The sequence below is a fragment of the Capricornis sumatraensis genome, chromosome 10 (assembly GCF_032405125.1).
Source record: "Capricornis sumatraensis isolate serow.1 chromosome 10, serow.2, whole genome shotgun sequence".
Taxonomy (NCBI): domain Eukaryota; kingdom Metazoa; phylum Chordata; class Mammalia; order Artiodactyla; family Bovidae; genus Capricornis; species Capricornis sumatraensis.
In genome coordinates, this window is record NC_091078.1 from 57,647,039 (window position 1) to 57,674,298 (window position 27,260).

At 56.8% G+C, this 27,260-nt stretch overlaps 1 protein-coding gene across 8 annotated transcripts in view; it reads right to left on the minus strand.

The window, feature by feature from the left end:
- Positions 1–27,042, minus strand: part of SCN5A (sodium voltage-gated channel alpha subunit 5) — an 86,451-nt gene extending 59,409 nt beyond the window's left edge. For 5 of the 8 annotated variants that reach the window (XM_068982820.1, XM_068982818.1, XM_068982819.1 and 2 more), the window contains exons 1-9: positions 26,770–27,042; positions 24,015–24,133; positions 15,533–15,622; positions 14,074–14,202; positions 7,442–7,533; positions 4,454–4,693; positions 2,971–3,034; positions 1,681–1,822; positions 993–1,190 (exon numbers count right to left, since the gene is read on the minus strand). In XM_068982820.1, the coding sequence (XP_068838921.1) occupies positions 993–1,190; positions 1,681–1,822; positions 2,971–3,034; positions 4,454–4,693; positions 7,442–7,533; positions 14,074–14,202; positions 15,533–15,622; positions 24,015–24,133; positions 26,770–27,042 (1,347 nt within the window). Of the gene's footprint in view, positions 1–992; positions 1,191–1,680; positions 1,823–2,970; positions 3,035–4,453; positions 4,694–7,218; positions 7,311–7,441; positions 7,534–14,073; positions 14,203–15,532; positions 15,623–24,014; positions 24,134–26,769 lie in introns of all 8 variants that reach the window. The other 3 variants (XM_068982815.1, XM_068982812.1, XM_068982813.1) reach the window with 1 other exon arrangement.
- Positions 27,043–27,260: the final 218 nt, after the last annotated feature.

Genomic DNA, 27,260 nt, shown 5'->3' on the forward strand with positions numbered 1-27,260 from the left:
GAGACAGGGTGCAGCCTCAGGCCAAGGTAGGCCAGGCAACTATCTGCACCTTGGTTTTCCCCAACGGTAAGTGGACCTGCCCACTCACCCCAAAAGGAGGGCGCTATGGAGAGGTGTGCACAGACAGACCCAGGATGTTTTGAGAAAGATCCACATCCAGGGAGGAGGAGAGTAGTGGCCAAAGTGGGCAGCTTATGAAAGAGCAGAGTGTTGGGCAGGTGCGACTGGGGGTGCTGATGAGCAGAAGTGACAGAACTAGAGGGCAGGGGATCTTCTAGAAGGTTTGGCTGGCCAAAATGGGTGCTGGAGGAGGTGGCGTAGGGCAGTTCGTGGATGTCCTTGGCCTGGCTTCTAAAAGGTTTGTTCTGCAGTTGGCTCTGGGGACAGTCACAGCAGCATCACCAGTCCTCATCTGCTGAGCCTGAGCTTTTGCCCCTGGATCTTCCTATCCCAACAGAAGGTATCCCTTGACCAGGATAAACTATGTCTGTGGACACAAGATTCTTTTTTACCCAGCATGCACTGGGCTCACAGTGACCGCTTTTAGCCAGGAGCCACCACCTTTATCCACCTGGCACCACTTCACCTGGAAGATACCATGGTCATAGGGAAGAGCTTTCCCCCAGCAGGCATCATCCTCACAAGGCCCACCTTTACTCAGCAGGCACCACTTATACCCACCTTATGAACAGGCTCTGTCTTTACTCAGCAGCTAACAAATTTTTATTCAGCAGATACCACGATCACAGGAAATATCTCTACCCACCAGACACTTGCTTTATCCAGCAGGTACCAGCTTTACCCAGCATGCATCACTTTTAGCCACCAGCTGTACCCAACATGCATCATACCTCCAGACACTGGTACCAGCTTTCCCCAACATGCATCACGCCCCCAGATACCAGTATGACCCAGCAGGTGTCACGGTTGTAGGCACCCAGGGTCAGGTGAAGGCTTGGTCTGGAGGTTCCTTGGCTGCACTGCTCACTCACCTCCTGCTCTTTCTTGAGCAACTCCATGGCTTCCTGGAATCGCTTTTCCTTCTCCTCCGTCTCTGCAATGGTGGCTTGGTTTTGTTCCTCGTAGGCCATGGCGACCACAGCCAGGATCAAGTTCACCAAGTAGAAGGAGCCCAGGAAGATGACCAGCATGAAGAAGATCATGTAGATCTTCCCTGCAGACCTCAGGGTCTAGAGGAGCAAGGGGGCAGAGGTCATCTTCACTGGGGCTCCATACGGGTCATGTGCGCAAATTCCAAGTTGCCCAGCCTGGCTGTGCCAAGGGTTCAAACGGCCACAGCATGGGGGGGCAGGAGAACATGTCCCGCCTATAGACAGAAGCATCTGAACCTACAGAGGGGGACCTACACGCATGGGGTGGTGCCCACTCGTGGGAGGAGGCAGAACGCTCCAGTTGACAGAGAAAGTGTTGCATCGCATAGGGTGAACTAGCGTCCCACTCACAGAGCACAGAGTGTCTTATATGGAGGGCGGGGTCCTTGGTCACCAACAAAAGGCAAGTTTCTTTGCCTGCTGAGCCCCCGCGCCTCAGAGCCCTCTGCCCCGACTCTGTTCTGGCCAGTGGGGAAGCTGCTGGGGCCGCCTGTGGCTAGTCACTTGTGCAGCCTGGGCCCTGGTTCTGGGCCCTCCGCCCATCCTGGTGGCCTTGCGCCCCATGTACCTGCTGGTAGAGGCGCTCCCAGCAGTCCTGCGTCATCAGTCGGAAGAGTGCAAGGAAGGCCCAGGCGAAGGAGTCGAAGCTGGTGTAGCCATGGTCAGGGCTCTCGCCGGCCTTCAGGCACCTGTAGCCCTCGGGACATGTCCTGTGGCCAGACACACCGACTGTTCCACGCTGTGAGGGGTCCTCTGTCCCCGAGACTCTAGTTCCACACAGCAGGGTCCTGCCTTCCTGATTTTTCACGCTGTGCCTCCCACCTGGGACAGGCTTCTCCTTTTCTCTTTGTCTGTCTGCTGCCAGGCCTAAATCCAGCTCCCTCTGTCCACACGACATGCCGTCCCAGCTGGTGTCTGCATTGCCTCTCCCCTCCCAGAGGAAGTGTCCAGGGCCTGGCTCAGGTTTCTTCCCTGCCTGCCCACCCCAGGGGAGCTGGGCACAGGGCAGACACATGGGGGGAGCACTGAGGCTGAGCTGAATAGGACAGATCGGGCAAAGGCCAGACTATGGGGTTGCGGGATGACTCCGGGCTGGACAGGCTGGGGCCCGGCCATGTCTGGAGGGGACAGTCTCTTTCCCAAAAGGGAGCACTGGGCTGGAGCCATGAGTGGACAGAGGATGGGAACAAGGGAAACTTGGCAAGTAGGAGGGTGCAACCAAGGGGCCTCTGCGCCTTGCTAATGTGATAAACTAAGAAAAGAAGACTTTCTCTTTGGCAACAAGAAGGGCTCCGGAACTCCACAGTCAGACGTGTAGGCCTACTGCCCCGCAGAGCACTCCCCTCGGTGAGCCTGTGTGGCCCTGCGGAGCAGTTACCCTGCCAGAGGTGCAGGCACACACAGGGCCCCGGATGGTGCACGTGGCACTGGGCATCTCTGGGAGCCACACCCTGCTTGCCCTGGAGGAGAGTCTAGGCTGCCAGGGGAGGCCAAACTTACTCTTAACCTGATGGACAGTTCAAGACGGAGAAAGCGAAGACTGGAAGGGGAGGGTGCCACCCTAGGGGGCTTTGGGAAGGGAGTGGAGCCAGGGTTGGACTGGTGGGGGGCCCTGCAGTGCTTCCTGGTTCCTCTCTTCTCATTCTGTCTGCCCTCCCTGCAGAGGTGAGCCCCCTTCTCTTTCTTTACCTCTCCCGGCTGTCTCCCTGTGGGGGTGGGGGGAATATTCCAGAGACCTGGCAGGGAAGAGAGCCAGGGAAAGGTCTTGCTGTCCCTGGCATCAAGGGCATAAACAGAAAGCACTGGAAGGAGAGCCCCCTGGCTGAGTGAAGTGGCCCTGGGGGTGGGTGGTACGTACCCAGCGTCGGAGCTGTTCCCACACAGTAACACATCAGAGGTGCCATTCTTGAGTAGGTAATTTTCTGGAAGAGAAGCATCTGATAGTGAGGGGCATGTGGGGTCCAGACTCCTGGGGTTTCCAACTTATATCCTGGGCGTGGGGAGGGGTATAGAGACACTGCTGGGTGTCTTCCGTCTGCTTCTCTGCTCCGGCGCTGACCTCTGCCTTCTGTCTGGCTAGGTTTGAGGCAATGCTGGCGGCTTCTCTGGCCTTCCGCTTGCTCTTCCTCAGACAGTCAGCTGTCAGTGTCCCCAGTGGACTCAGAAAGTCCCCACAGGGAACTTCTACACCTGCTCCAATCACTCAGGGGCCAACCTCGGTCATGAGAGGCCACAAACTAGGAGGCAGGGGTCTGTTCAGACAGGGCTCGGGTTGGACCAGGTGAGACATGGGACACGAATCCCGTCGCCTCCACTCTGGGGCCATCTATCAGTCCCCCTCCTGCCCCACTAGCTGTCTCAGTCTTAGGCAGCAGTTTTCCACGACCAGCAGCATCAAGCACCAACTGGGAGCTGATTAGAAAGGCAACTTCCCAGAGATACTGACTCAGAAACTCGGGAGGTGGGGCCCAGCAGTCTATGTTTCCTGGAACCTTCCAGGTGACCTTTGCATGCAGGAAAGTTTTGGAACTGCTGCTACACGGCCACAGCTGAATTACAAGCAGATGCACTCACAGAGTTTCTATCTATTTCATTCTTCCACAGTGGACTGCTGGTGTAGGTCAGAGGCCTTGACTTCAGAATGGCCCCTGGGGCCCTTGTGGACGCGCATGTGGCCTTGTACCAGCCTCTGCCATCAACCTCTGGTCCAGACTGATGGCTCTAGACAAGGGGGGTGCTGGCCATCAGCCTGGAAGGCAGAAGTGTAACTCACAGAGCAGTGGAAGAACCCGAGGGGCCCGCATGGCTTTGCGGCATCACAGAGCTTGTCCTGGGCTGCACGCAGATGGAATTAACATCCTGACAAGGATCACTGACCTCAAGTGACAAAGCCCATGCCAAGCAGATGGGGTCTCCACTCTGAGCCTCAAAAACTCCCAGCTCTGTTCCCCGACCCCTTCCCAAGGGAAACCCCTCCCCCTGCAGGCAGGCTGGTTTCTTCACCATGCCCGACCCTGCAAACATCGTAACTGCTGTTCTCCTATCGACCTCTCCATCCTCCTGCTCTTCAAGGGTCACCTCCCCGTACAGCCTGAGAACTCAGGAGAACTCAGCCTGAGAACTCAGTGCTAAGCCTGCTCCTCTCCTGTCCTCTCTCCCAGAGCCCCAGAGGGCAGGGGCGGGGATCCCTGACACCCAGCCAGGTCTCTAGAGGGGCGGGTAGGGCTTGGATGTCCCTGGAAGGAGGCTTGCATGGGAGATGCCCAGCCCTGGGTGGGAGATGCCCAGTTCTGGTGGGGGTGTCAGAACCCTGCCAGGGGGCCACAGAGCCAAGTTGGCACCTGGGTCGTTGAGGTAGAGGTCCAGCGATCCCCAGATCAGGCCGTCAGCCTCCACGGAGCTGTTGGTGCTGTTGGTGCCGTTGAGCACTGTGAAGTTGCGGACGCACTTGTGCCTCAGGTTGCCCATGAAGAGCTGCAGGCCGATGAGGGCAAAGACGCTGAGGCAGAAGACCGTGAGGACCATCACATCGGCCAGCTTCTTCACAGACTGGATCAGGGCCCCCACGATGGTCTTCAGGCCTGGGGGAGGTGAGGCGGAGCGCGGGGTCACCCGCAGCGCCACGTCCCCTGCCCCAGTGAGCAGGGGCCGGGCCTGAGGGGTGCTGGGCCGGGCGGGCGATCATGAGGTGCGGGCAGGGGAGGGAGGCCTCTCTCGGGTCTTTCAGACCAAAGCTCCCCCCATCCTCTGCTGCCGAGATTCTGTCCTGATCCCCTGCAGCGGGAGTCCAGCCTGGAGTGCCCCTGTATTTTCAGAGGGGCCTCGTTCTCTTTGCTCTCCCATAGCAAATACCTGATGTAAGCATGGGAAGTACTGTCTCCTTGAGGGAGAAAACACTCAAAGCCTGTCCCTCTCTCACTGGTCCCTCTAAATGCAGTCCCTGGGAAGGAGACAGAGGGCCAGGCCCATGCCAGGGCAATGGAGGGCCTTGGCCTTGACCCTGAGATGGGAAGAGACACGCCATTCTCAGCAGGGGAATGTGTATGCCAGGCAGGTGTGTGTGGGGGTGTGGGATCCAGCAAGGCCATGGTTGGGGATGTCCCAAGGAGCCTGTTCTGCCTCAGGTCACACTTTTGGGGAAAGGCTCAGGGGCACCTGTTTTGTGCTTTCCTCCTCTGCCCTGCGCCCTGGGGACTCGTCCCCGTCCATCCTGCTCCCAAAGCTGAGAGGCTGTGATGTGTTAGTTGCACGGCCCAGTTCCCTGCAGTAGCCAGCGCCACACAGAACAGCACGTGTAGACGCCTCTGGTGCGACACTTGGCTGCAGGCCTGTGACAAGTTCACAAGTTCGAGCAGAGCATCGGGAGCGAGGGAGCTTCTCTGCCAGCAGCGGGGACCTGCCCCCTCCACCCCTCCTCCCCAGCCCTCCTCCCGCGGGGACCTGCCCCCTCCACCCCTCCTCCCCAGCCCTCCTCCCTCCATCAAAGCGGCCAGATCCCAGATTAAGCCCCATCCATCCATCGTCCAGCCGGTTAATGTGTTAGGAGCACCCGTGTGGCAGTGCCCATGACTCAGAGACAAGGAGGCAGCGATGGGCACACACGGGAGAGGGGAGAGGAAGTCGTCCCCATAATGCCAGCAACACTGCTGCCTGCCCGGGGCTCGGAGGCACTCAGCGTCCTCTGTGAAATCGTCCTGGCAGATGTTGGCAACTGCCTGGGCAGTGAGTGGACCTCGCAGGGGTCTGGGCCTGGAGTGGTAGTGGTGATGGGATTCATGAGCCCTCTGTAGTCCGGGACTATGCTTCATCTCTAGCAGAGCTTCTGGGACCCTGTGGTGGGCATCTGGTTCTCCTCACCATGCCCACTGAAAGAGGCATGGGGAAGGGGGCAAAGTGAGCGTCAGCGGGCAGCAGCTCACATTTCCAAACTGGACTCTGCCTCCACAGCATCTTTGGCCTAAAGCACTCAGGTCAAGGCTCTGAACACCTCCTAGACTATGGAGACAGAGTTTTTGGGAACAGTCAGTTGGCAGCCCATCCCTTTAACCACTTCTCAGATTGATGACAGAGTCCACTTCTGGCCAGGAGGATTCCAACCAGGGAGAGGGGAGCCCCATCAGGGGAGGCTGAACTTTAGGGAGCCCAGAGCAGGGCCCCTGGCTCCCTGGAGGCAGCAATAGCCAAAAGCAGGCCAAGGGCCCAGGACCCATCCGCTTTCCAAATCAGGAGTGGATACCACCATCTGGTTCTGCCATCTCCCCAGATCGGTGGTGTACAACCTGTTTCCAGCTGCCTGCTCAAAAGAAGCGCCTGCTCCGGTTCTGAGTGTGGACATGCTGGGAAGTGCCTCTGGGCTCTGACATCATTAGAAGTCTTAGAGAACATTCCTAGATGGACGGGGTTGACTGGCTTTCTAGAGAGGCCACCTGGGCCTCAGCAGGTTTCCCGGGGACAATTGCCAACATGTTGTCAAGGAGAATTTCTTCCCGAGGCTACCATGCACGGTTTGCTAAACGTCTACCGCACATGCAGCGAGGGCTGTTAGACGCCAAGGCCCAGTGACACCTGTCCACAGAGTACGCTCTGTATCACAGAATGGGGCGGGAGTGCCAGCTGTGCATATATCAAGAGGGCTCCAGGCAGGGACGGGGCGCTCAGCCACGAAAGGTCGTGCCCGCACTGTCTTTCTGGGCTCTGGGTGTGGTTTCCCTACAAACAGTTCTTTTAGTGTCCTGATTGCAGGACGATGCTTCGAGGGGAAGCAACATACACATAAGCTTTGACCTCTTCCGATAGTTGAGTTCAGTTTGGGAAAGCAATCTCTGTCCTGGGGAGAATTTGGGTTCAACCCAGGACCTGCCATGGTGTACTCTGGGCCCCCGGGGGTCTGTGGTGGTGGGCTTTGCTGGGGTGGGCCTGGAGCCCCTTCGAGGCACCGAGGGGACAACCGTATCCACTGCCAATAGCCCCCACATCCGAGCTCTGGGAAAGGTACTCTGGGGACAGGCACATTCGGGGGGACCTTCCCGAGGGCCGCCTTGGCCCCCAGGTGGCTGGAAAGGCCCAAGAGTATCCCTCCAGCCTTGGCGTTTAACCTGATTTTCACCTGAAATGACTGATATAGTTTTCAGGGCCCGGAGGACTCGGAAGGTACGTAAAGCTGAGACATTGCCCAGGTCCACAAATTCAGTGGTGTATCTGTAACAGGGGAAATTCACACACAGGACAGTGACAGCACGCCAGGAGGACACACGGTCGGGGGTGGGGTGGGGGAGACAGAGAGAGAGTCACTTGTAGCTGATATCTGGGAGCAAAGCTGAGCATCTTACCTGGGATAACTGAAATAGTTTTTAGAGCTCTCAGGACTCTGAAAGTTCGAAGAGCCGACAAATTGCCTAGTTTTATATTTTCTGATACATACCTGCAGAATCAAACCACAGTTATTGGGAATTACAAAGCGGCACCTCAGCCCACCCTCCCCGGCCAGCCCTCTCTCTCTTCTCCCGCTCCCACGGGAAGGGCTGGGCATGACCCACAGCCTCCCCCAGGTCTTTTTCCTGCTCTCATCCCTCCTGCCACGGGGACCTCAGCGAGGATGCCTTAAGAGTGTCCACAGGACGAGCTCCCAGGCAACTCTCTTGGTGACGGTCCCGTGAACAACCGGCGCTAGGAGGTGGCTACTCTGCCACATTCTCCATGCCACTGGAGACTGTCGCCCGGCCACATGGTGGGGTCTGGGGCTGGGGACACGGCCAAGAGGGAGCTCCATTTTCCAGGGGGAACGTGGTGAAGGAAGCAGGCGGCGTCTGGTCCCGGGTGTGCCCTGCATCTTCTGCAGTGGCATGGGCTCGCGCCTTGAAGCTCTGACCTATGGGACTCAGAAGCCCCCGAGACCACTGTGGAGGCATGGCTGGGTGTCTGAAGGCAGCCTGCTTGCTCCTTCCAACCACAAATCTCTGTGCATGGGCTGGTGCAGGAGTCCCTGAATTCAGAAGGTGGCGGTGACCTGAGAACTCAGAGGGAGAAGACTTCCCAAGAGGATGCTTTGGAAGGCGAGACGGGAGGTTGGCCAGAGAATGAGCTCTTTGACTACGGGCAATGACCAACACAAGAAGAGGGAAAAAGCAGGTTGTAGAGTCCTAGGGATGTGGCAACCCCTCTCCCATGAGGCCACCTCTGTCTTGGTGTCCCCTTATGATGGGTCTCCATGGGAGGAGTCACCCTGGGAAGTGAGCAGCCCTCCTGGGGCTATGTCCTGGTCGGGCCCGAGTGGTGCTTAGCTGGGCTGAGTGGCCATGGGCGCAACTTGGACAACAGATTCCATAGGCCCAGAAGGAAGGCATCAGTCTCTGGGGGGCTGCGCCCACCCAAGCAGAACACAAGGACACGCGTGGATGGGTCCCATGACCAGGATGTCTGAGCATGGATGGATGGTGTGTGCCCGGGGCTGTTGGGAGAGTGGCAAGTGACTGGTGATATTTAATCAAAGGTTTCACATCCAGGGTGTCTGACATTTAACCGAAGGTGTCTGATGTTTGACAAAGAACAGCGGACTCTGGATGGCTCATGTGTAACCAAGTGTCTCCGACCTGGTGTCTGAGTGATGTCAGCCCAGTGACACTGGGTGAGTGTCGAGGGTGGGTTGACAGGGCTGATGGACTCACTCTGCTAGTCAGTGTGGCCCTCCAGGCCCTTCCACTCTGCTTAGAGCTTCTGAATGTGCCTCCAAGCTCTGGGGGTCTGCGGGGAGGGACCTGGCAGGCTCCGCCAAAGGACTCAAGTGTCCTGAGGTTGGTCGGGTCCAGCCTGGTCCAGTGCTGACACCAGCTTCCTCTCCGTCCACTCACGGGGCTCCTCCATCCTCATGGGGCTCTGTGGCCCAAGCCTGCTCCCTCCTCACTCTCCATATCCCTTCAGGGATGGGAAGTCAGCAGACTCATTCTCAGCAGAGCTTTCCTTCTGCCTGTACCAGGTCCTTTCTATGGTGTGGTTTCCATTTCTTCCACTGGACTCACGGCAGCCTGCAAATCTTTCTTGGGTACAAAAGTCAGATACAGCCCTGGCTCCCAATGGGAGGTAAACATCACCTCATCTGTTGATTTGGTTGAAGCTCCCTCTCAACTTTGGCTGGCTAGTCCACTTTCTGTGAGGGCTCTGACCCTCATGCCTCTGAGGGTCACACATTCTCCTCTCAGGCTTGGACTCTGTCCTGATGAGGTGTGGCCATGGGGCTGTCAGGATGAACCTGGACCGTTGCCAATGTCGCTGTTACATGGAAGCCACAGTTCCGGCCTGCAGGTGGCTCTGGGTCCATTTTCTGTGGCTACTCCAGTGGGTGTTCCCCAGAACTGAGTTTTCTTGCTGAGGACACTGGCTTCAAGGCTGTGTCTCTTGGGTATAGGGAATGGGCAGAGAGCTGTGCCAGAGAGGGAGCCAACTACTTCAGTCTCTTGTCCCTCCCAGAGCCTGCCTGTCCCCTCGGGTCTCCAGTGAAGCCCTGCCTGTCTCCTACTTGGATTTAGCCAGTCTGTGCCCGTCCCAGTGTAGACCCTGTCTCCCCCATCCCCTAGGGTCCCTAGCACCAACAGTGCCCTCCAGTCAACACCTGCTGGGCACAGGGAAGCCAAGACCCCAAGAGGTATGCTTCCATAGCCTTCAAGGCCAGTGGGGTGGCTGAGAATGGGGCGGGGCCAGCGGTCAAAATACTGAGGAGGAAGAAGCCTGGAAGGTGGGGTGCAGGGCAGGGTGAGGGCAAGGTGTGTCTGTGAGCACGTCTGTGACACAGAGGGCTACTGCCTCTTTTCCTCGACCCAGAACCTGGTGCCTGACTGCTTCCCATCTCGGGGCCCTAGACCCTCACGGGGCCCTGGAGTAAGGCCAGGCAGGAGAGACCCTACATCTAGCAAAGGGGCAGCTTCAACCGTGGCCCAGAGCGGGGTGGAGCAGGGATCCGTGCTGCCCAGATGCTCCATCAAGCCATTCCACTCTTTCTGCGGGGGCCAAGCCTCAGGGCAGGGGCAGACAGCTGGGGCGGGGTCGTGGGCCCTGACACAGAAAGATCAGACGGTGGCGGGGGAGAGTTCTACCCCATCACACCAGCCTCAGTGCGAGAGGAAGGCTTTTGGAGGCTATGGAGCCACAAGGAAGGCAGAGCCCGGCATTGCTCCTGCTCAGCCCTCATCCGGTCAGGCAGCCCTCCCATTCCAGGCAGACGGCCCCTCCTGGGCTGCGAGGCAGAGGCACAGCCGGCACGTTAGCTGCTGCGGTGATTGCCACCCTCTCCTCTCTGCCCTCCCTCCCTTCCCCTCCAGGTTTGGTTTCCATAACAACCCCAGAAGGTGGGAGGCAGCTGGTAATGCCCAGCTGAAAGGGGGGCCACAGGAAGAGCTCTGGCTGGAGGGTTGCAAGTGGAGCCTGACAGGCTTCCTGGCACCCTCCTCTGACCCTCCACAATCTCTAACATGGGTGGGACTGGGGATCAGGTGGAAGCCTAAGTCAGAAACATCAGATGAGGGGTGCTTCTCAAGGACACAAGTTAGGAGACCTGGCTTGAGTCCCTGCATTGCTGCTGGTTCATCCTACAATTTGAGGCGAGGGGTAGGCTCTCTTTGAGCCTCAGTTTCTCCATCGTTAAAATGGAGGGGAGGCGGGGGAATGTCACTGAACAGAACTTTCTGGACGCTCTGATTATTCTAGGAGCTCCACATTACTGAATCATTTTGGTTACAGCAGAACGCTTTTCACTGCTTCACCACGGCAGTAATTCTTTGTTTTCACAAAGCAGGAGCACCGTCAATCGAAGTGCCGGGCCGATCTAGCCCAGAGAGCAAATCTGGCATCCCAGTGGGCCCAGGCAGCCCCAGGGGAAGTGAGCGGGCCATTTCTTGTGAGACACTCAGAAACGTGGAAATAGTCTGGTTGCCTTGGAGGTTCGCTCTGCTTTTTCAGCCCAGGGTCAGTATAGAATGAGGGCAGGAGGCCTTGGTGAGCAAGGCATTCCTTCTCTGCGATTCTGAATGAAGGGAGTAGCTTTCCTTGGGATTCTGTGGGTGGGGGGCGGGGAGCTGACTGGGATTCTCTTGCGAGACAGGACAGGAGGACTTCCTAAGAACTAGATGGAGAGGACTCAGAGCACCGCCCAGAGTCACGGGCTGAAGACAAGGCAAAGCCTAGCTCTTGACATCAGACAAGGGGCCCAGGGTTCCGGGCGTGTTGGTGCAATAATCCAGTTCTCTGCTCAGGCTCCAGGATGGGAAGGTAGGGGAGGCTCAGGCAGAGGCGGTATCCTCCTCCTGTGACTTCAGGCCCCCTGTGATCTTCAGGTCTGTGGATCGCCGCCCACCTCCCGCAGGGCACCTGAGAGCCTGGGCCTGGAGATCCTACTCCACTCTCATCAGTCCTGGCTCAGACAGAGAACGCTACCTCCCTTCTCACACCTTGGACCCACCTCCCAGCTCTGTGTTCTCAGTTGATGACCCTGCTTCTTACCACAGAGAAAACAGAAGCAATCAGAAGAGAAGTTCCTTCTCTCATCGTCGGCTCTATCAGCCACCCCCACTGCCACTGGGAATTCTGTCTTCCCTGCTCTTATGACCAACACTCCCTCCAGACCCTGGATTCCCGACCCCTCGGGGCCAGCTCAAGGGCTTCGCTCCTCCATCACCAACTTGCCCTCCCTCCTGGATCGTTCCCATCAACCTGCACAGATGCTCCCTTTCTTAAGGGTCCTCCCTTCACCCATCCTCCCCTCTGATCACCGTCTTACCTTGGGTCCTCTTTTAGAGGAAACCCCACAGACCAGATGGGTACACTTGCCCTCCTCCATTCTCCTCCCACCCCGCCTGGAGCCCTCTCTAATCAGCTGTGTGTCCCCCGTCTTGTCAAGGTCAAGGTCATCCACCCTTTTTACGTTGTCGACTCCAACAGTGCATCTCGGTTCTCAAGAGCATCCTTGTGGTTCCTTTCGAGTCACGTCCCCTTGCTGGCTTTCAGGACACTGCTCTCTCCTGATCTTCCTCAGCCTTCCCCAGGGGTTCCCGCCAGTCTCTTTGCTCCATCCTCCTTCTTCCTGACTTCAGGATGTCGGAGCGTCCCAGGGTACAGTCCCCAGGCGGCTTCCCTTCCCTGGCGACTCTGCCAGATGATCTCATCCGGTCTCCTGGCTTTAAATACCATCCGTATCCCAATGGCTTCTAAATTTATACCTCCGAGTGGACCTCTTTCCTGAACTCCAGGCTGGAAGATCAGTTGCTGACTCAGTATCTCATCCTGGATGCTTTCAGACCTAACATATTCCAGACCGGATATTCGAGTCTTCTCCGCCCTGCGTTCTCCAGGCTGACACGTGGTCACACCAGCCACCCAGCTGCCTGAGCCAAGAGCTGCCTCGAGGCCTCCTGTCAGCCCTACTTTCAAACACCCCCAGAATCTGACCATATCTCGCACCTTCTCCACTGGGACCCTGGTCCCAGCCACCATCCTCTCTCTCCTGGCTCCCAATACAGCCTCTGCGCTTACCCTTCCCCGGAGTCCCACCCACAGAGCAGCCAGGGCCACCTCCTCGAAGGTAAAGCAGAGTGCGTCCCTCCCTGCTTTTAACCCCCATCAGCTGTCATCACACTCGACTCTTTTGGCCTGTAGGGTTGAAGTCTGTCTCCCACAGCCCAGGGCTCTGGCCCTTGTTTGCTCAGCTCTGTCCAGGCCTAAATCAACACTGGATTCGGGAAGACTGGTAGCCCTTCTCCGAGCCTTGGTTTCCCCACCTGTAAAAGGGTGGGCTGGAGTCAGCTGACCAGTAGCGTGCCTAGAAACAGGGGCTCTGCTGCCTGTTCTGACCGGCAGACAGAGAGCACCCCATCATCAAGGTCCAGTCTCTCTCTTTCCCTCTCTCTTCCACTGCATGGCTGAGCTCAGAGCTGCTGACACCCAAGGGCCAATAAAGACTTCGTCATGAACAGGTGGACTTAGTCAATCTGAGAAACCTAGAAAGCGGCAGCGGAACTGCACTTTGGATAGCACCCAGCTCAACACCACCCCTTCACCAGTGGGGAAAGCAAGGCTCTGAGAGGGCAGGGAGTATAACCCTCACCGGCTCTGCTGCTGCCAAGGTGCAGCGCCCAGCCCTGCGCACACTGGGCTCTCCACACATCAGTCTTTCGGAAAGGGTTTGACGGCTAAGCCTCTGACCACGACTCCTGCATGAGAGGCCTGCCCTGATCCCTCAACTCCGCCAGAACCCAGCATCTGTTGTCTGAGCTATCCAGAGTGGCATGCCTCAATCCAGCCCCTCAGCAAGAGGTTTCCTCCCAGGCAAGGAAGTGGGGCTTCAGCCGGTGGAGCAGCAGGCCTAGGGTCGCGTCTGCTCACTGAGTCCCTGGTGTCAGTCTGCTCATCTGTAAAATGGGGATAAGGAACCCCAATCCCGTCTACCTCTCTGGCTGGTGGGTCATGTCGGTGACTAGGGGTCTCGCAATGTGCCAGACATGGAGTCTGTGAGTGCAGATTGAAGCCACGCCAGGGTGCCTGGCAGGAGCTCCTGGGGAGGTCTGGCCACTTCTCTGGGCTCCTTTGCTCTCTCTCCTGCAGTTTAAGTCACCTTGGAATCCAGGTCACTTTTCATAGTGGTCCAGAGATTTCAGGTTGTAACACTGGTTTCCCTTGATGGAAAGCACAGAGGATGCGAAACCCGAATCTTAATGAAGCCCCCTGAGCACAAGGCTGCCACGGGCCCACAGATGAGACAGTGGCTCTGACCCCTAAGGAAGCCTGAGCTACTCTGAACCCATCTCTCCCCACCAGGATGGGCTGAGGGCCTCCATGCCGTCTCCCACCTCCAGAGCAGGAAAGTGGGTTGCTCTATAGCCACCTGCAGAGCTGATGTGGCCTCAGCCTGGAGCCAGGAGTGGCGCCCATGCCCCTCAGTGTGGCCTCTCCCCGAACAGCGCAGCAACAAGGTACTTACGCCATGATGATCACACTGAAGTCCAGCCAGTTCCACGGGTCCCGAAGGAAGGTGAACGCGTGCAGGCAGAAGCCTCGAGCCAGGATCTTGACCAGAGACTCAAAGGTGTAGATGGCAGTGAAGGTGTACCTGGGGAGGAGGGATCGACGGGAGGCTGAAGCCTGCAGGCCAGGCTGGCACGCGCCTGGTGCATCCTTCCTCATCGGCGAGGGCCCTCAGACCAGCCTCTCTGCAAAGCCCCCATGGTAGAGCTGGGGTTGGGAGCTGGAGCTTTGTTCCAAACACCTGGTCGGCTGATGCGTCATCCTGTTTACTCAGCATCGTGCACAGGCCTCCCACGTTCCCATGTGAACTCTCTATCTTCTCTCAGTTGTCTTGATGTAAGAAGACCCTTCACCTGTCTCCTCACCTCAGCCCTGGGGGTTGAGGGTAAAGTACCCGCTGTGGCCACCGAAGGGCTGCAGGACACTCAGTCATGGCCCCGCACTTTTGTTTGTGGACTCTCAGTGGACAGCCTGATCTGTCGTCAACCACCCACAAGTAGGTGGGTACAGGTGTCTACCTTGGGCTTTGAAAGCGGGTTGATGTTCTAACACCTGAGACTGGAAGAGGGCTGCTCTCTGTGCTCGGGGCCAGCTGAGCAATCCCAAATGCTCGGGTGCTGGGACTGCGGCCCACAGGGCCAGACGAGGAAAGGGCCACAGCCCTGCTGGTCCCCGGGTCTTAGCAGCTGGATGCGGAGCACAGCGTCAGTGATGCTGCCGGGTCCTGTGCGAACAAGGCAAGCCGCTTAGGGAAGAGAGGCTTCCCTAGCCTTTTGGTGGTCCCCTGAAAACAAGAGCCAAACGCATCAGGGCTGTTGGGTCCTCTTAGAGCCCATAGGTCAGGTACTTTCATTTGGAAAGGAAGAACCAGGCAGCTTTCTAAAACTGGTTATAGGAAGTAGGAGTTAGGGAAAAGAGCCAGAAGCATGTGGCGCTGAGCTAGGGAGAGTCCAGGGCCTTTTCGTGGTGCCCACTCCCCCTAGCTGCACAGTCTGAAGCGGTTACTTCTCCAGTTCCCTCTCATCTCACGGGCCCAGCAACTGTACCTGCCCTATTGGGTTGCCAGGAGGGTTACGGGACATGGTGCTCACAGTTCTAGGACAGCGCCTGGCGTGCACTAAGCGCTCATTCCATTATTAGTTAGTACCGTCCCTGTGCATTCTCCAAAACCATCGGGTGGGTCAGGGAGAAAGCCCTTCTTTTGCCAACCCAGAGAGCTTCCTCTCCTGAGGACACAAATCAAAGCACAGATATGGCAGTGCTGGAAGCAGCAAGAGAGGGGAGGAAGGGCTGGGCCTAGGGCGCCCCAGGTGGGTGAGCTGTGGGCCTCTGCTCAGGTGACCTTGAGGCCAGGGGTCTCGAATGGGAAAGGCAGAGGGGGCAGGGCCTGCTGGAGAGGCCTTGGGGATACTCACTCGACATATTTGGTCCAGGGTGGAGGGTCGTGCTGGGCCATGAACACACAGTTGGTCAGGATGGTACACATGATGAGCATGCTGAAGAGCGTGGCGCAGTGTCAAGGAAAATCGCCTGCAGGGGGCCAACCGGGCCGCCACCACCAGTGGCCCCCACACCACCAGGCCAAGGCTGCCAGGTTGACGAGATGAGGGCTCCCAGGAAACACACCGGGGCTCTGCCCAGTCCTTGCCAATCCCTCCCCTCTGAGGCCGGACACCGGCCCTGCTCCACAGCCTCTGACAGGGACCAGACCCTTGAATTGGAGCTATTAGCAGAGTCCCTTGTAGGGCCCATCCCGGAGGGATGGATGGAAGGAAGGAACCTCCCAGACCTCAGAGGTTTTTACCTTTATACAAGGCTGCTCGGAGGCCACTGCTCTGGGGGGAGGGAAGCCACGATGGCTGGGCTCTGAGTGCCCTCCTCCACTGCTACGGGAGTGGCCCAGGCTGACCTTTGAATCAGGACTTCTGCCAAAACCTATGCGCCTTGTCAGGACACACTGTCCTGGGGGAGGCAGGAGACCGCTTCTCTGGCTGTTGCTTCTTTTGCACAGGCTCTTCTCTCTTGGCCTCTCCTCTACCTGATATTCTCTCCTTCAAGGAGCTCCTCCTCAGGGCGGTCTGCCCTGACTCCTTGCTTATTGCATCCCCAGGGCACCGGGCACCCCTCTGTTAGCACGTCTGCCTCTCCGAATGACAGCGTCCCTCTGTTCCCACCAGAAGGGGAGCTCTTTAAATGCCACGACTGTGTCTTGGGCATCCCTGGGGCCCTTGGCCTCAGCACTGAACTGATCCCTGACTCCTTGGCTCCAAGTCCCAGACGCTGCTTCAGACTGGATGAAGCTCTGAGTGACCGCCATGGCCTCTCTTGCCTCTACCAGAACTGCGGAGGAACAAAGGCCAGACCCTGGGCCTCCTGTGGGTGGGGACACCCGAGGGTCCCGGCCCAGAACAAGGACACTCTGCTGCCCTCAGGAATCCTCTCCCGAGTCTGACTGGGGAAACAGCCTCCCACCCGCTGTGGCGGCTCCCAGAGTCACCATCTTGCCTTGGCATCGGCCCACGGGGTGATTAACATGGACAGCTCAGGTGCTGCAGTAATTGAACTCCGGGGGCCTGCCTTTTCCCTCCCCATCACAGTTCCATTCTTTCCCATGGCCTGCCCAACCTCAGGCCCAATGCGGAGTCCAGTCAGACTAGAGAGGGGGCTGAGCTGGGGTTTTGATTTCTGGAGGGGCTGGCCCAGCTGGGGAGACAGGTGGGATGTCTTCCACACCTCCAGTGCTTCTTCGAGAGAATCCAGGGAATCAGGCAACAGCATGTCAGATCCAGCCCACAGCTTTATAGCGAATTCTCCAATTTCTCATCTGAGATGACCGGGGTCGGGTTTGGGGACCCTCACTCCTAGTTAAAACAGGGTTCAGTTCAGTTCAGTCGCTCAGTTGTGTCCGATTCTTTGCAACCCCACGGACTGTAGAACATCAGGCTTCCCTGTCCATCATCAACTCCTGGAGCCCGCTCAAACTCATGTCCATCGAGTTGGTGATGCCATCCAACCATGTCATCCTCTGTCATCCCCTTCTCCTCCTGCCCTCAATCTTTCCCAGCATCAGGGTCTTTTCCAATGAGTCAGTTCTTCACATTAGGTGGCCAAAGTATTGGAGTTTCAGCTTCAGCATCAGTCCTTCCAATGAATATTCTGGACTGATTTCCTTTAGGATGGACTAGTTGGATCTCTTTGCAGTCCAAGGGACTCTCAAGAGTCTTCTTCAGTACCACAGTTCAAAAGCATCAATTCTTTGGTGCTCAGCTTTCTTTATAGTCCAACTCTCACATCCATACATGACCACTGGAAAGTCATACGACTACTGGAAAGCTGGTAGCTCAGCTCAGAGGCCAGGGCTGCAGGGAGCCTTGATTTCTCCCCAGCTAGGGGGTGCCTCCCCAGACACTGGGGTCCTTCCCTCAGCTTGGTCTCCACCACTGGGCCTAGCTCCTTCTCCAGCATTCAAGGGCAGATTAGATAACCATCTCAATAGCCCTTCTCCCCTACACACACACACACACACACACACACACAAACATTCCTCACACCCCGGCTCCCTGCCAAGGCTTTCCTCACTGGGCAGGGAGTTAACAAGCCCCTTAACCAGCCTTTATTCATCCCCAAAGGCAGGCTTAACTGTCTACTGAGGATCAGATGACTCCTGAAATATGAAGGTAATGATGTTAACAGCAAGTATTTATTGAGCCCTTCCTAGGTGCCAGGCTCTGCTCTCTGCATGCATTGACTATTTCTCTTCTCCCGAGAATGCAGGAGGTAGAGACTTCTCCATTCTAGAGATGAGGAGACTGAGGCACAAAGAGGGTACCTTGAAGGATACTCTAGTAGGCAGAATAATGCCCCCCAGCAAAGACAATCACGTCCTAATCCCTGGAAACTATAAACGCTCATGTAGATGGCAAAGGGGACTTTGCAGATGTGATTAAATTAAGGATCGGGTGATTATCCTGGATTATCTGGGTGGGCCCAATGTCATCACCGGGTCCTTATAAAAAAGAAAGAGGCAGGCGTCAGCATGATGTTTGTGAGAAAGACTCCACCAGCTGTTGCTGACTTTGGAAATGGAAGGGGGCCAGAGCCGAGGATTTTCCGCAGCCCCTGAAAAACAGAAAAACCTAGAAAACGGATTCTCTCTGAGAACCTCCAGAAAGAACTGCGGCCCTGTGGATACCTTGTTTTTAGCCCAGTGAGATCTTTTTTGGACTTCTGACCTCCAGAACCATAAGATGACAAGTCTGCATTGTTTCAAGCTGCTAAGTCTGGTAATTTGTTGTAGCAGCCACAGAAAATGACTGTGGGTCCGACCCTGGTCAATGGCAGAGCCCAGACCTGAGACCTGGCCGTCCTGACGCAGGCTCCACTCTGAACTCTGCTGCGGCCTCACCACCTCTACACAACGACAGCAACGTCCCCTGGTCCCTTCCCTCACTTCCAGACTGAAGGGCCTGTGGGAATCACAGTGTTTCAGGCGCTCATCCACCAAGCGGGAGTGCCGTCCCACACTCGGGACTCTGACACCCACAAGGCACGCTGAAAACCACGGGGTGAAGGGCTCTGTAAAGTGTGTGCAGACAGCCACCCAGGAAGACGAACTGAATTATTTGTCATTTTTAAGAACCCACCTCACGTGAGCGCATGGGCATGGCTCTGTGTGGGAGACAGGGAGACCTCCAAGCCACCGAACTGCTCCAAGATAGGAGATTATGAGAAATCAGACTTGTCTCCGGTGAGGCTGGGCAGGAAGGCTTCCTGGAGGAGGCATTCACATAGGCTCTGGAGGCTGGTTAGGGTTCCTCCAGCAAACAGTCAGCCCAGCTGGTCCTGGGGAAGCTCAGGACTAGAGACATACCTGTCTGAGGAGCCGAGCCTCTCCCCGCTGCGGTTATAGCACTCACAGCTCTCATCAGCATGGAGAAAAGGCTGCTTGGCAGACAGCAGCAGTGTGGCCAGGCTGCCTTGGACCAGAGGACTCGGCTGGACACAGACAGAGGTGAACTGCAGTCTGACATCAAGACTTAGAGAAGAGCCAGAGTGGACAGCCCTTCTGAACCCTGCCAGCCACGGCCGGCGCTGCACAGGGGGAAAGGAAAGGTGCCATCTGAAGGAATTTTGGCTTCTCCAGACAAAGCAATGCCTTAGCGTGAGTTGCCGAGACTCCAGTCTCTGCCACTTGACTGTTCAAAACCCTGCCTGGTTCTCCAGTTCTTGAGGACGGCCCTTCCATTACTCTCAGCCATTTTTGGGTAGGTGTGTGAGTGTGTGACCTTTTCCTACATAGACTGAGCCTCTAGTCCACGTGACTCTGCCCAAGCATCCCTGAGTTCACATGGAACCACCACAGAGCCAATAACCAGAGAGAGAAGTCAGGCGCGCTCCCGGCCGGAGCATACCTGTTTGCACTGCCTGGTGGTTGCAGGCCGACGACTGAGCGGGTTTCGTGCGTGGGCAGTGGCAGAGGCCAGCTCTCCAGGGCTGAGCCGAGCCGAACATCTTCAATCCTGTCATGTCATTGTCCCTAAACACCCACTCTCAGCCTCATAATTAAAATGCCAGCAAGGACTGCCAGCCTGGATTGTGGGGAATGCCTGAAACTGGGGCTGCCTGTCTTCAGATGGTAAGGAGTCAAAAAACTCCCAATGAGAAGGGAATTAACAGTCGGCGTATTTTCATATATTTGTTCTATTAAATGAACACACCACACACATACACACACACACACACACACACACACACACACACACACACGGTTTGATTGCCCATTTGAATCTGGAAGAACGTGGGAAGACTTTGTGAACAGATCCTGTGCACCCAGGAAGGCAAAATGCTGCCTGCCGTGGATGTGCAGCGTCTCTGAATGTGACTGCAGTGGAATTTGGAGTTCTGTTGGTTTCTTTTATTTAATCCTGGCAGGAACACATTCTGCAGGATTATAACAAAAATACATCGGGAAAAAAAGTTCTCCATGCCCATATTTACTTTTTAGGCAACTTCCCAGGGACGCACTGCGAGCGTGGAGACCAGAGTAAAGCTGAACAGAGTTATCGTGCGCTTGCCAGCCGGTCCCTGGGAATGCCTGGATTGTCACAAGTGAGAGGAATTTCTTTCTGGAGAGGAGGACCTGTGTAACTGCCTGCTTTCAAGTCAGTCTTTATCCCTACTGCCCTTTCTAAAGGGCCTGGCACAAAACTTTGCACACTGGGGGCTGAGATGTTTGAATATCTGTAGCAATGTAAGCAGACAATTAGCTTCAGTTTAGCAACGTGAAAAAGTTACTAGAGATCTGTGGCACAGCAATGTCAGCATGACTGTTCTGGATACTTAAGAATGGTTAAGATGGTCAATTTTATGTTATATGTTTTATGCCACACAAAACGTGTGTGTGTGCTCAGTCACTTCAGTCATGTCCGACTCTCTGTGACCCCATGGACTGTAGCCCACCAGGCTCCTCTGTCCATGAGGATTCTCCAGCCAAGAATACTGGAGTGGGTTGCCATTTCCTCCTCTAAGGGATCCTCCCAACCCAGGGATCAATCCCACATCTCCTGTGTCTCTTGCACTGCAGGCGGATTCTTAACTGCTGAGCCACCAGGGAAGCCGGCGCACGTGTGTGTATACATATGTATATTCTGCGTTATGCTTAGTCACTCAGTCATGTCTGACTCTTTGTGACCCCATGGACTGTAGCCCACCAGGCTCCTCTGTCCTTAGGGATTCTCCAGCCAAGAATACTGGAGGGGGTTGCCATGCCCTCCTCCAGGGGATCTTCCCAACTCAGGGACTGAACCCAGGTCCCGCATTGTAGGTGGATTCTTAACCATCTGAGTCACCAGGGAAGCTCAAGAATACTGAATTGGGTAGCTTATCCCTTCTCTAGGGTATCTTCCCCACCCAGGAATAGAACCAGGGTCTTTGGCATTGCAGGTGGATTCTTTACCAGCTGAGCTACCAGGGAAGCCTAGCTATGTATAGTCATCTATCTATCTATCTATCTATACACAGACAGAGAGAGAGAGGAAAATTTTGTAATTCAAGACTTGAAATCTGTATGCTTTAGAAATGCATGGTGACTGCTGATCGGCATGGGACTCCTTCTTGGTGATAAAAATGCTTTGGAATTAGAGAGTGGTAATGGTTGCACAGCCTTATGAATATACTGTACTGAATATAAGTGTATTGAACTGTACACTTTAAATGGTAAATTTTATGGTATGTGAATTTTATCTTGATTGAAAAATGCATGAAGAACTTGTAGATTTGAGGCCTCACACTGGTGGTTCTGGTCTGGAGGGGGCTGGGAATCTTCATTTTTAACAAACTTCCCTGGTGCCACTCAGACTGACATTTAGAAGTGACTGCCTTCGAGCAGTGAATGCGCAAATCACAGTTGTTGTTTTTTGCTGTCATGCCTGACCCTTTGCAACCCCGCGGACTGTAGCCCGCCAGGCTCCTCCGTCCACGGGCTTTCCCAAGCAAGAAAACTGGAAGTGAGTTGCCACTTCCCTCTCCAGGCGATCTTCCTGATCCAGGGATTGAACCCGCATCTTCTGCACTGGCAGGCGGATTCTTTACCAGTGAGCCACCAGGGAAGCTATAAATCATGGACACTTTCCTAAAACACAGGTTCTGGACCCGAGAGTCAGCAGTTCCTGTAAGATCCTTGTGATGCTGCTGCTGCTGATCAGTGTACCACACTTTGAGGGCGAGACCCAAGGACACAGAAGGGCTGCTCCCCAACCGCACAATCCAGGCCCCTCCTCTCCCTCAGTGCCTCCCGAGCCCGCTAGGGGGCGCTGTGGGAGGCCCGCCGTGCGCTTCCATCCCCAGGGAGCAGAGCATCAGGGAGCCTCCAAGAGCCCAGCGCAGGGCCTCCCAGATGCTGAGCCTCTCCCTGGGGCAGCTGCCCTGGGAAACAAGGTCCACCTCAGAGCCCTCAGGGGCAGTCCTGCCAGGCGGAACCAGCTCCTCACAGCCTGAGAGCCACCGCTTTTGGTGGACCCTCTGGCCAGGCTGGGGACTGTGTTGGCCCTGCTGTCCCCCTGGCCCACCTGCCTCCCTGGCCTCAGCTGCCCCGTGGCCCAGCCTTGCTGCAGGTGCATCCCCAGGGGCTGAGCTGACTGCTAAACAGAGCTGGTTGGTTAGATACCTGGAGGAGAAGCCCCAGGTGGGAGCCAGAGCATGCTTTCAGTGAGGCCACACCCTCGCAGTGAGTCCCGAGAGAGGTTCAGAGCAAGAAGAAGGCTGGCCTTTCCTCCTACCACACTGCTCTCACCAGGCTATGCCCACACGCCAGCAAAATGACAACTCCTCATGTGGTTGTCTAATCACTCTTGGGCAGGGGCCGGGGTGGGGGTGGGGGCTGTAAAATTCCCAAGGGGGCAAGGACAGGGACTTATCCAGTTTGATAAGCACCCCAGAGTGCCAGGCAAAGTGTGTAGCACCTACAGGAAGCTTGGGAACGGCTCAAAATTAAATCCAGAACCACCCATGCCTCACAAAGCAGGATGCAGCTGTGAATAGCAGGCTGCTCCATGAACACAGTCCCTCCCCACGGTGTCTGCCCACCCTGGAGACCACCCTGCTGATGCTACGGTCACGGCCTAAATGGCGGGGAGCAGCGTTCCCTGGATGTACACGTCTCAGGATCCCCAGGAGAAAGGCCAGAGCAAGCTGGAGCGGGCCAGAGAGCAACTGCATGCAGAAAACAAATGGGCCCTAAGGCCCTCTGAGTGGCCCCAGGTTTGGGCTCAGCACTGGGGCACATGTGGGCAGACCATGGAGCCAGGAATGGGCACCTCTCAACCCTGCCTGGATAGGAAAGGCCCCCTGAGTAGTCAGCATTCGGTTACTCAGTTCCTCACTGGACAGCCATTTTCCCCAAGCCTCCTGCCCTGCCCAGAGGCCTTGGCCTTCCAACCAGAAGGGGAACAGAGAGGAGACTTTAGGGAGCTCCCTTGGGCCCAACCTGCCAACCCCACAACTAATCGCACTGCTGAGCCCAGGGGCATTGATCAATTAACAGCCAAGCCAGCTTCAGCTAAAGCAAAGCTGTCCAGGCCCTCACGCCGAAACACAGGCACCTCTGACCCCACGGCCAGACACCCGCCCTCCCCAAGAGGCTCTGCGCCTGGGATCCCTTTTCTGAAGTCCAAAGAACAGCCATTTCCCTGTTTCATGCCTTGGTCTGAACGGGATCCTTCTAGGACCCAAAGACCAGTACCCATCCCTCTTCACACCACAGCCCACCCATCGGTCTCCTCCACAGCCTGAAGCTTTTTCAGGCTGTGGTTTATATAATTTAATGCTAACCAGAGTTCTTTGAGATACTCTGAAACTGCAAACATTTTGTCAACACCTAATCAAAAAGCAAGTGTTGCCTCCCTCGAAAGAGGCCCACGTATGACTAAACCAGAGGCCTCCTGATTGGGAAGCAGTTTCTCCTTGGCTGAGCCCCGGTGACCTGCCAGAGGTCCCTGCCAGTGGGTGGGGAGGTGCAGGGCGTGGCAGGGTCGGGGGGGTGCAATGCGAGGGGACATGGGGAGCCAAGACCAGAATCAGGGGACACTGACCGGCCTCATTTCTTCTGCTTTCCTCGGTAGCTCAGCTTCTAAGACGCTTCTCTCCTGAAGAATCAGCCGAATCTCCCAAGCCTTCATGTGTCCACTATCCCCCAGGATCTTGTTAAAATGCAGATGCCGAATCGGCAGGTCTTGGGGTGGGGTCTGAGAGACTGATGTCCAGCTGGCTCCCAGGTGACGACTGTGTGCTTGCTTGTTTGAAGACCGACCAGGAATCAACATCGCTCTCAGTGCTAAACGCCCCGTCCACCCTCTTTCCCCGGGTGGGGCCCACCCAGCAGGGATGGATCGCAAAGGATATGAATGAACCAAGATCTTCACAGCCGCTCTCCGGATGGGGTGGAAGGGGCTGAGGACGTACAAGGCGTTGGTGGCACTGAACCGGAAGATGGTCTTGCCTTTGTTCAGGACGATGAAGGTCTGTGGACAGAGAGCCACTTTAGGCAGGGTGGCAGCCCTAGGTCCTTAATGGAGAGGAACTCCTGGGGGGCAGGTGTGGGCTCAGAGGTCTAAAACTCTGGCAGAGGGGTAGGGTGAGAGGAAGAGGAGACTGCCTGACAGAGCGGGGGGGTGGGTACCGGGAGCTGGCAGGTCACCCATGGCTGGGCTGGGACAAGAGCAAGTTCAGGGGATTGTCAGGTTGCGTAGATTCAGTTTCATTTCAATGAGAAGGGGCCTTTCATGATCCTAGCTGAGCTGTTATCACAGCAGAGGCCGGGACCCAGCTGACGCCCCCTGGTTCCCCTCTCCCTCCGACCCCTCTGTGCTTCCCCACCGGGCCCACCGAAGGCGGAGGGTGCAATGAGGGAGCTGGGTCAGCAGGGACAACCAAAGAGGGATGAGGAAAATGCAGAACCCGGCCCAGGAGACAGAAACTTTCCCTGGGACCCTGTCTCCCGGAGTCCAGACAGATGGTAGCCCCAGCTGACACCAGAGGCCACGACCTGGTGTCTTCCTCACTAGGGTCATGCGTTGCCCAGGGTAAACCTGCTCTTCACGCTTCTGGAAGTTCCATCTACTCAGCACAGTGAGGCATGGGAGTGGACGGTGGGTGCTGGAGGCGGCACCGTAGCACGTGGAGCGGGCACCTGGGCCCAGTGCCGTCTCTGAGGACAGCGGTCCATCCCCGTTGGCTACCGCAGGCACTGCGGAGGCGGCAAGGCCTGGGGCTGGGCTTCTCCCAGGGCTGAGCTGGTGAGATAAGGTTCTATTTACTCTGGGCTAGGAAGACAAGTTGTCCAGAAAGATCAGGACTGAAAGTTCTGCTCTGGTACCTGCGTCACCCCGTGGGGTTGCAGGCAGTGTGACCAGGGGTCAGCAAGGCAAGACAGGGGGTTAGAGGCCAGAATCCTACCTGGGGCCACTGCTCAAGTGTCCCCGGTCACAGGGACAGGAGAGTGTCCCTGACTGCCCCCGGCTCAGCTGCCACCAGCTCCCAGAGCCCAGCCCAGCTCTGGTCCGCCCTCAGTTGGGTCCCTCTGCCATGACTCCAGTCTGTGAACTCCAGCCCCATCACCACTTTGATGCACCACTCAACCCATGCTTGTCCCAGCTGTGGCCTTAACCCCAGCCCTAATTCTAGCTCTGACCAACCAGGATCTGGCCCACCCACCTTGACTAATCCCAATATAGCCAGAGGCCTCATCTTCACCGAGCCTGAGTCACCTGAATTGGGTGGTGGGGAGTGAGGGCAAATTCACTGTCTCTTCTCCCACATGTGCACATAGCCTGGGTGGGCTTGACCTCTACCCGTGCACACACCCGTGCACACAGGGAGACAATTGCGCATCACTCCCACTCTCAGACCCCTGGTCTCCTGGATGCATAGTGCATAGTGACACACCACTCGGACGCCTGGTAACACTGACACACACTCACAAACACCAGGTGCTGGCCCTGCCCTGGGAACGCCAGCCTGTCTGTCTCAATGCCTCCTCAGCCCGGGGACTGACTGCAGTGATGTGGGCAGGACCAATCTTGCTTGGCACCTAGCCTTCTGGGGAGAGGCCTCCTCCTGGCCATGCAGCCCAAAGTGTGGGCAGCTGGGTTGGGGACTCAGGCCTCTGCAGGAGCTCTGTGTGCCCGAGGTCTGGCCGGGTGCAGGCCTGGGCACACGGTGCTGAGAGGTGAGGACAGCGCAGGGGCCCCAGATTGGGGAATTTATCTCCTGGGTAGAAATTCATGCTGGAGGAAGCTTGAGTAACCCATCCAAGTGGACAAAGGGCTTCCCTGGTGGCTCTGGCGGCAGAAGGATCTGCCTGCAATGTGGGAGACCCAGGTTTAGTCCCTGGGTCGGGAAGATCCCCTGGAGAACAGAATGGCAACCCACTCCAGTATTCTTGCCTGGAGAATTCCACGAACAGAGGAACCTGGCGGCCTACAGTCCATGGGGTCGGACACGGCTGAGTGACTAAGGCACACACACAGTGGACCAAAGTCCCTTCCTCTCCCTGCACTCTGAAGGGACAATGGCAAAGCCACCGGCTTCCCACTCCTCTCAGATTTCCCATGAGCCGTCACAGTCCCATCACCAGCCCACAAGGCCCAGATGCTGCTGCTGTGGCCCCCAGCCCGAGCCATGATGGCACAGCCAATGCCCAGCAAATTCTCTGGGGTGGGGGGCGGAGGCTACACGCTGTCCCTGCTTGGGGGAGGGATCCCATGCCGTGCTCTGAGGCTCAAACTCAACTCAGGACAGGACTCAGGGCCCGACTCTGACTGACACACACACCACAGGATCAGGAGTCCTCCAGGGGCGGAAATCTGACCACGGATTATTCCCTGAGTAGATGTTCCATCAGGAGGCAAGATTTCCAGAGTGGCTGCCTGCTCTTTCCTTCATAGCACCGAACCATCTCAGGCTGCATAATTCTGGGCTTTTTTTCTGGAACTCCAAAGTTAAGGTGATTGGAATATAGATTGCTAATGACTCACTTCCCTGAGGCCCAAGGGAGCCAGCCCCAAAGAGAGCCCCGTATGGAGGCGAGACCCTCTCCCTATCTGCCTGGTTGACTGAGATGCTGCGGGGAGGCGGGGTGGGAGTGGGTGGCAGTCACCTTTTGAGTGCTATAGAAGGGGTCCAGGTCCTCCAGGGGCTCCCCGATGAGCTCTCGGGGTGGGTTGCCGTAGAGATCCGGCAGCTTTTTGGAGGCCTGAAGGTCCAGCTGGGGCCGGGGAGCCTCCTCCTCGGGCAGCCCGTCGCGGCTCTCCTGCGAGGCGGCCGAGCTCCGGGCCTGCTTCTCCGCCATGCGCTTCTCGATGGCCGCCAGAGACTCCCGGGTGAACCTGCGGAAGCTGCTGGTGCCCCGAGGTAACAGGAAGTCTGCCATCTTCTCATCCTGCTTCTGGGGCACAGGCTGTCCTCACGCTGCCTGTAGGGAAGCTGAAAGACACACAGACATGGGGCTGATGCTGCATGCAGGGCCGGGGGCCAGGGTGCTCAGACCTGGGGGGAGTGGCTGCGCCTGGTGGAGGGAAGGACTCACATCCTTGCAGAGATGCCCCCCACCTCTCCACAGGCACACCCTGCAGATCCGACCCGGGGAAA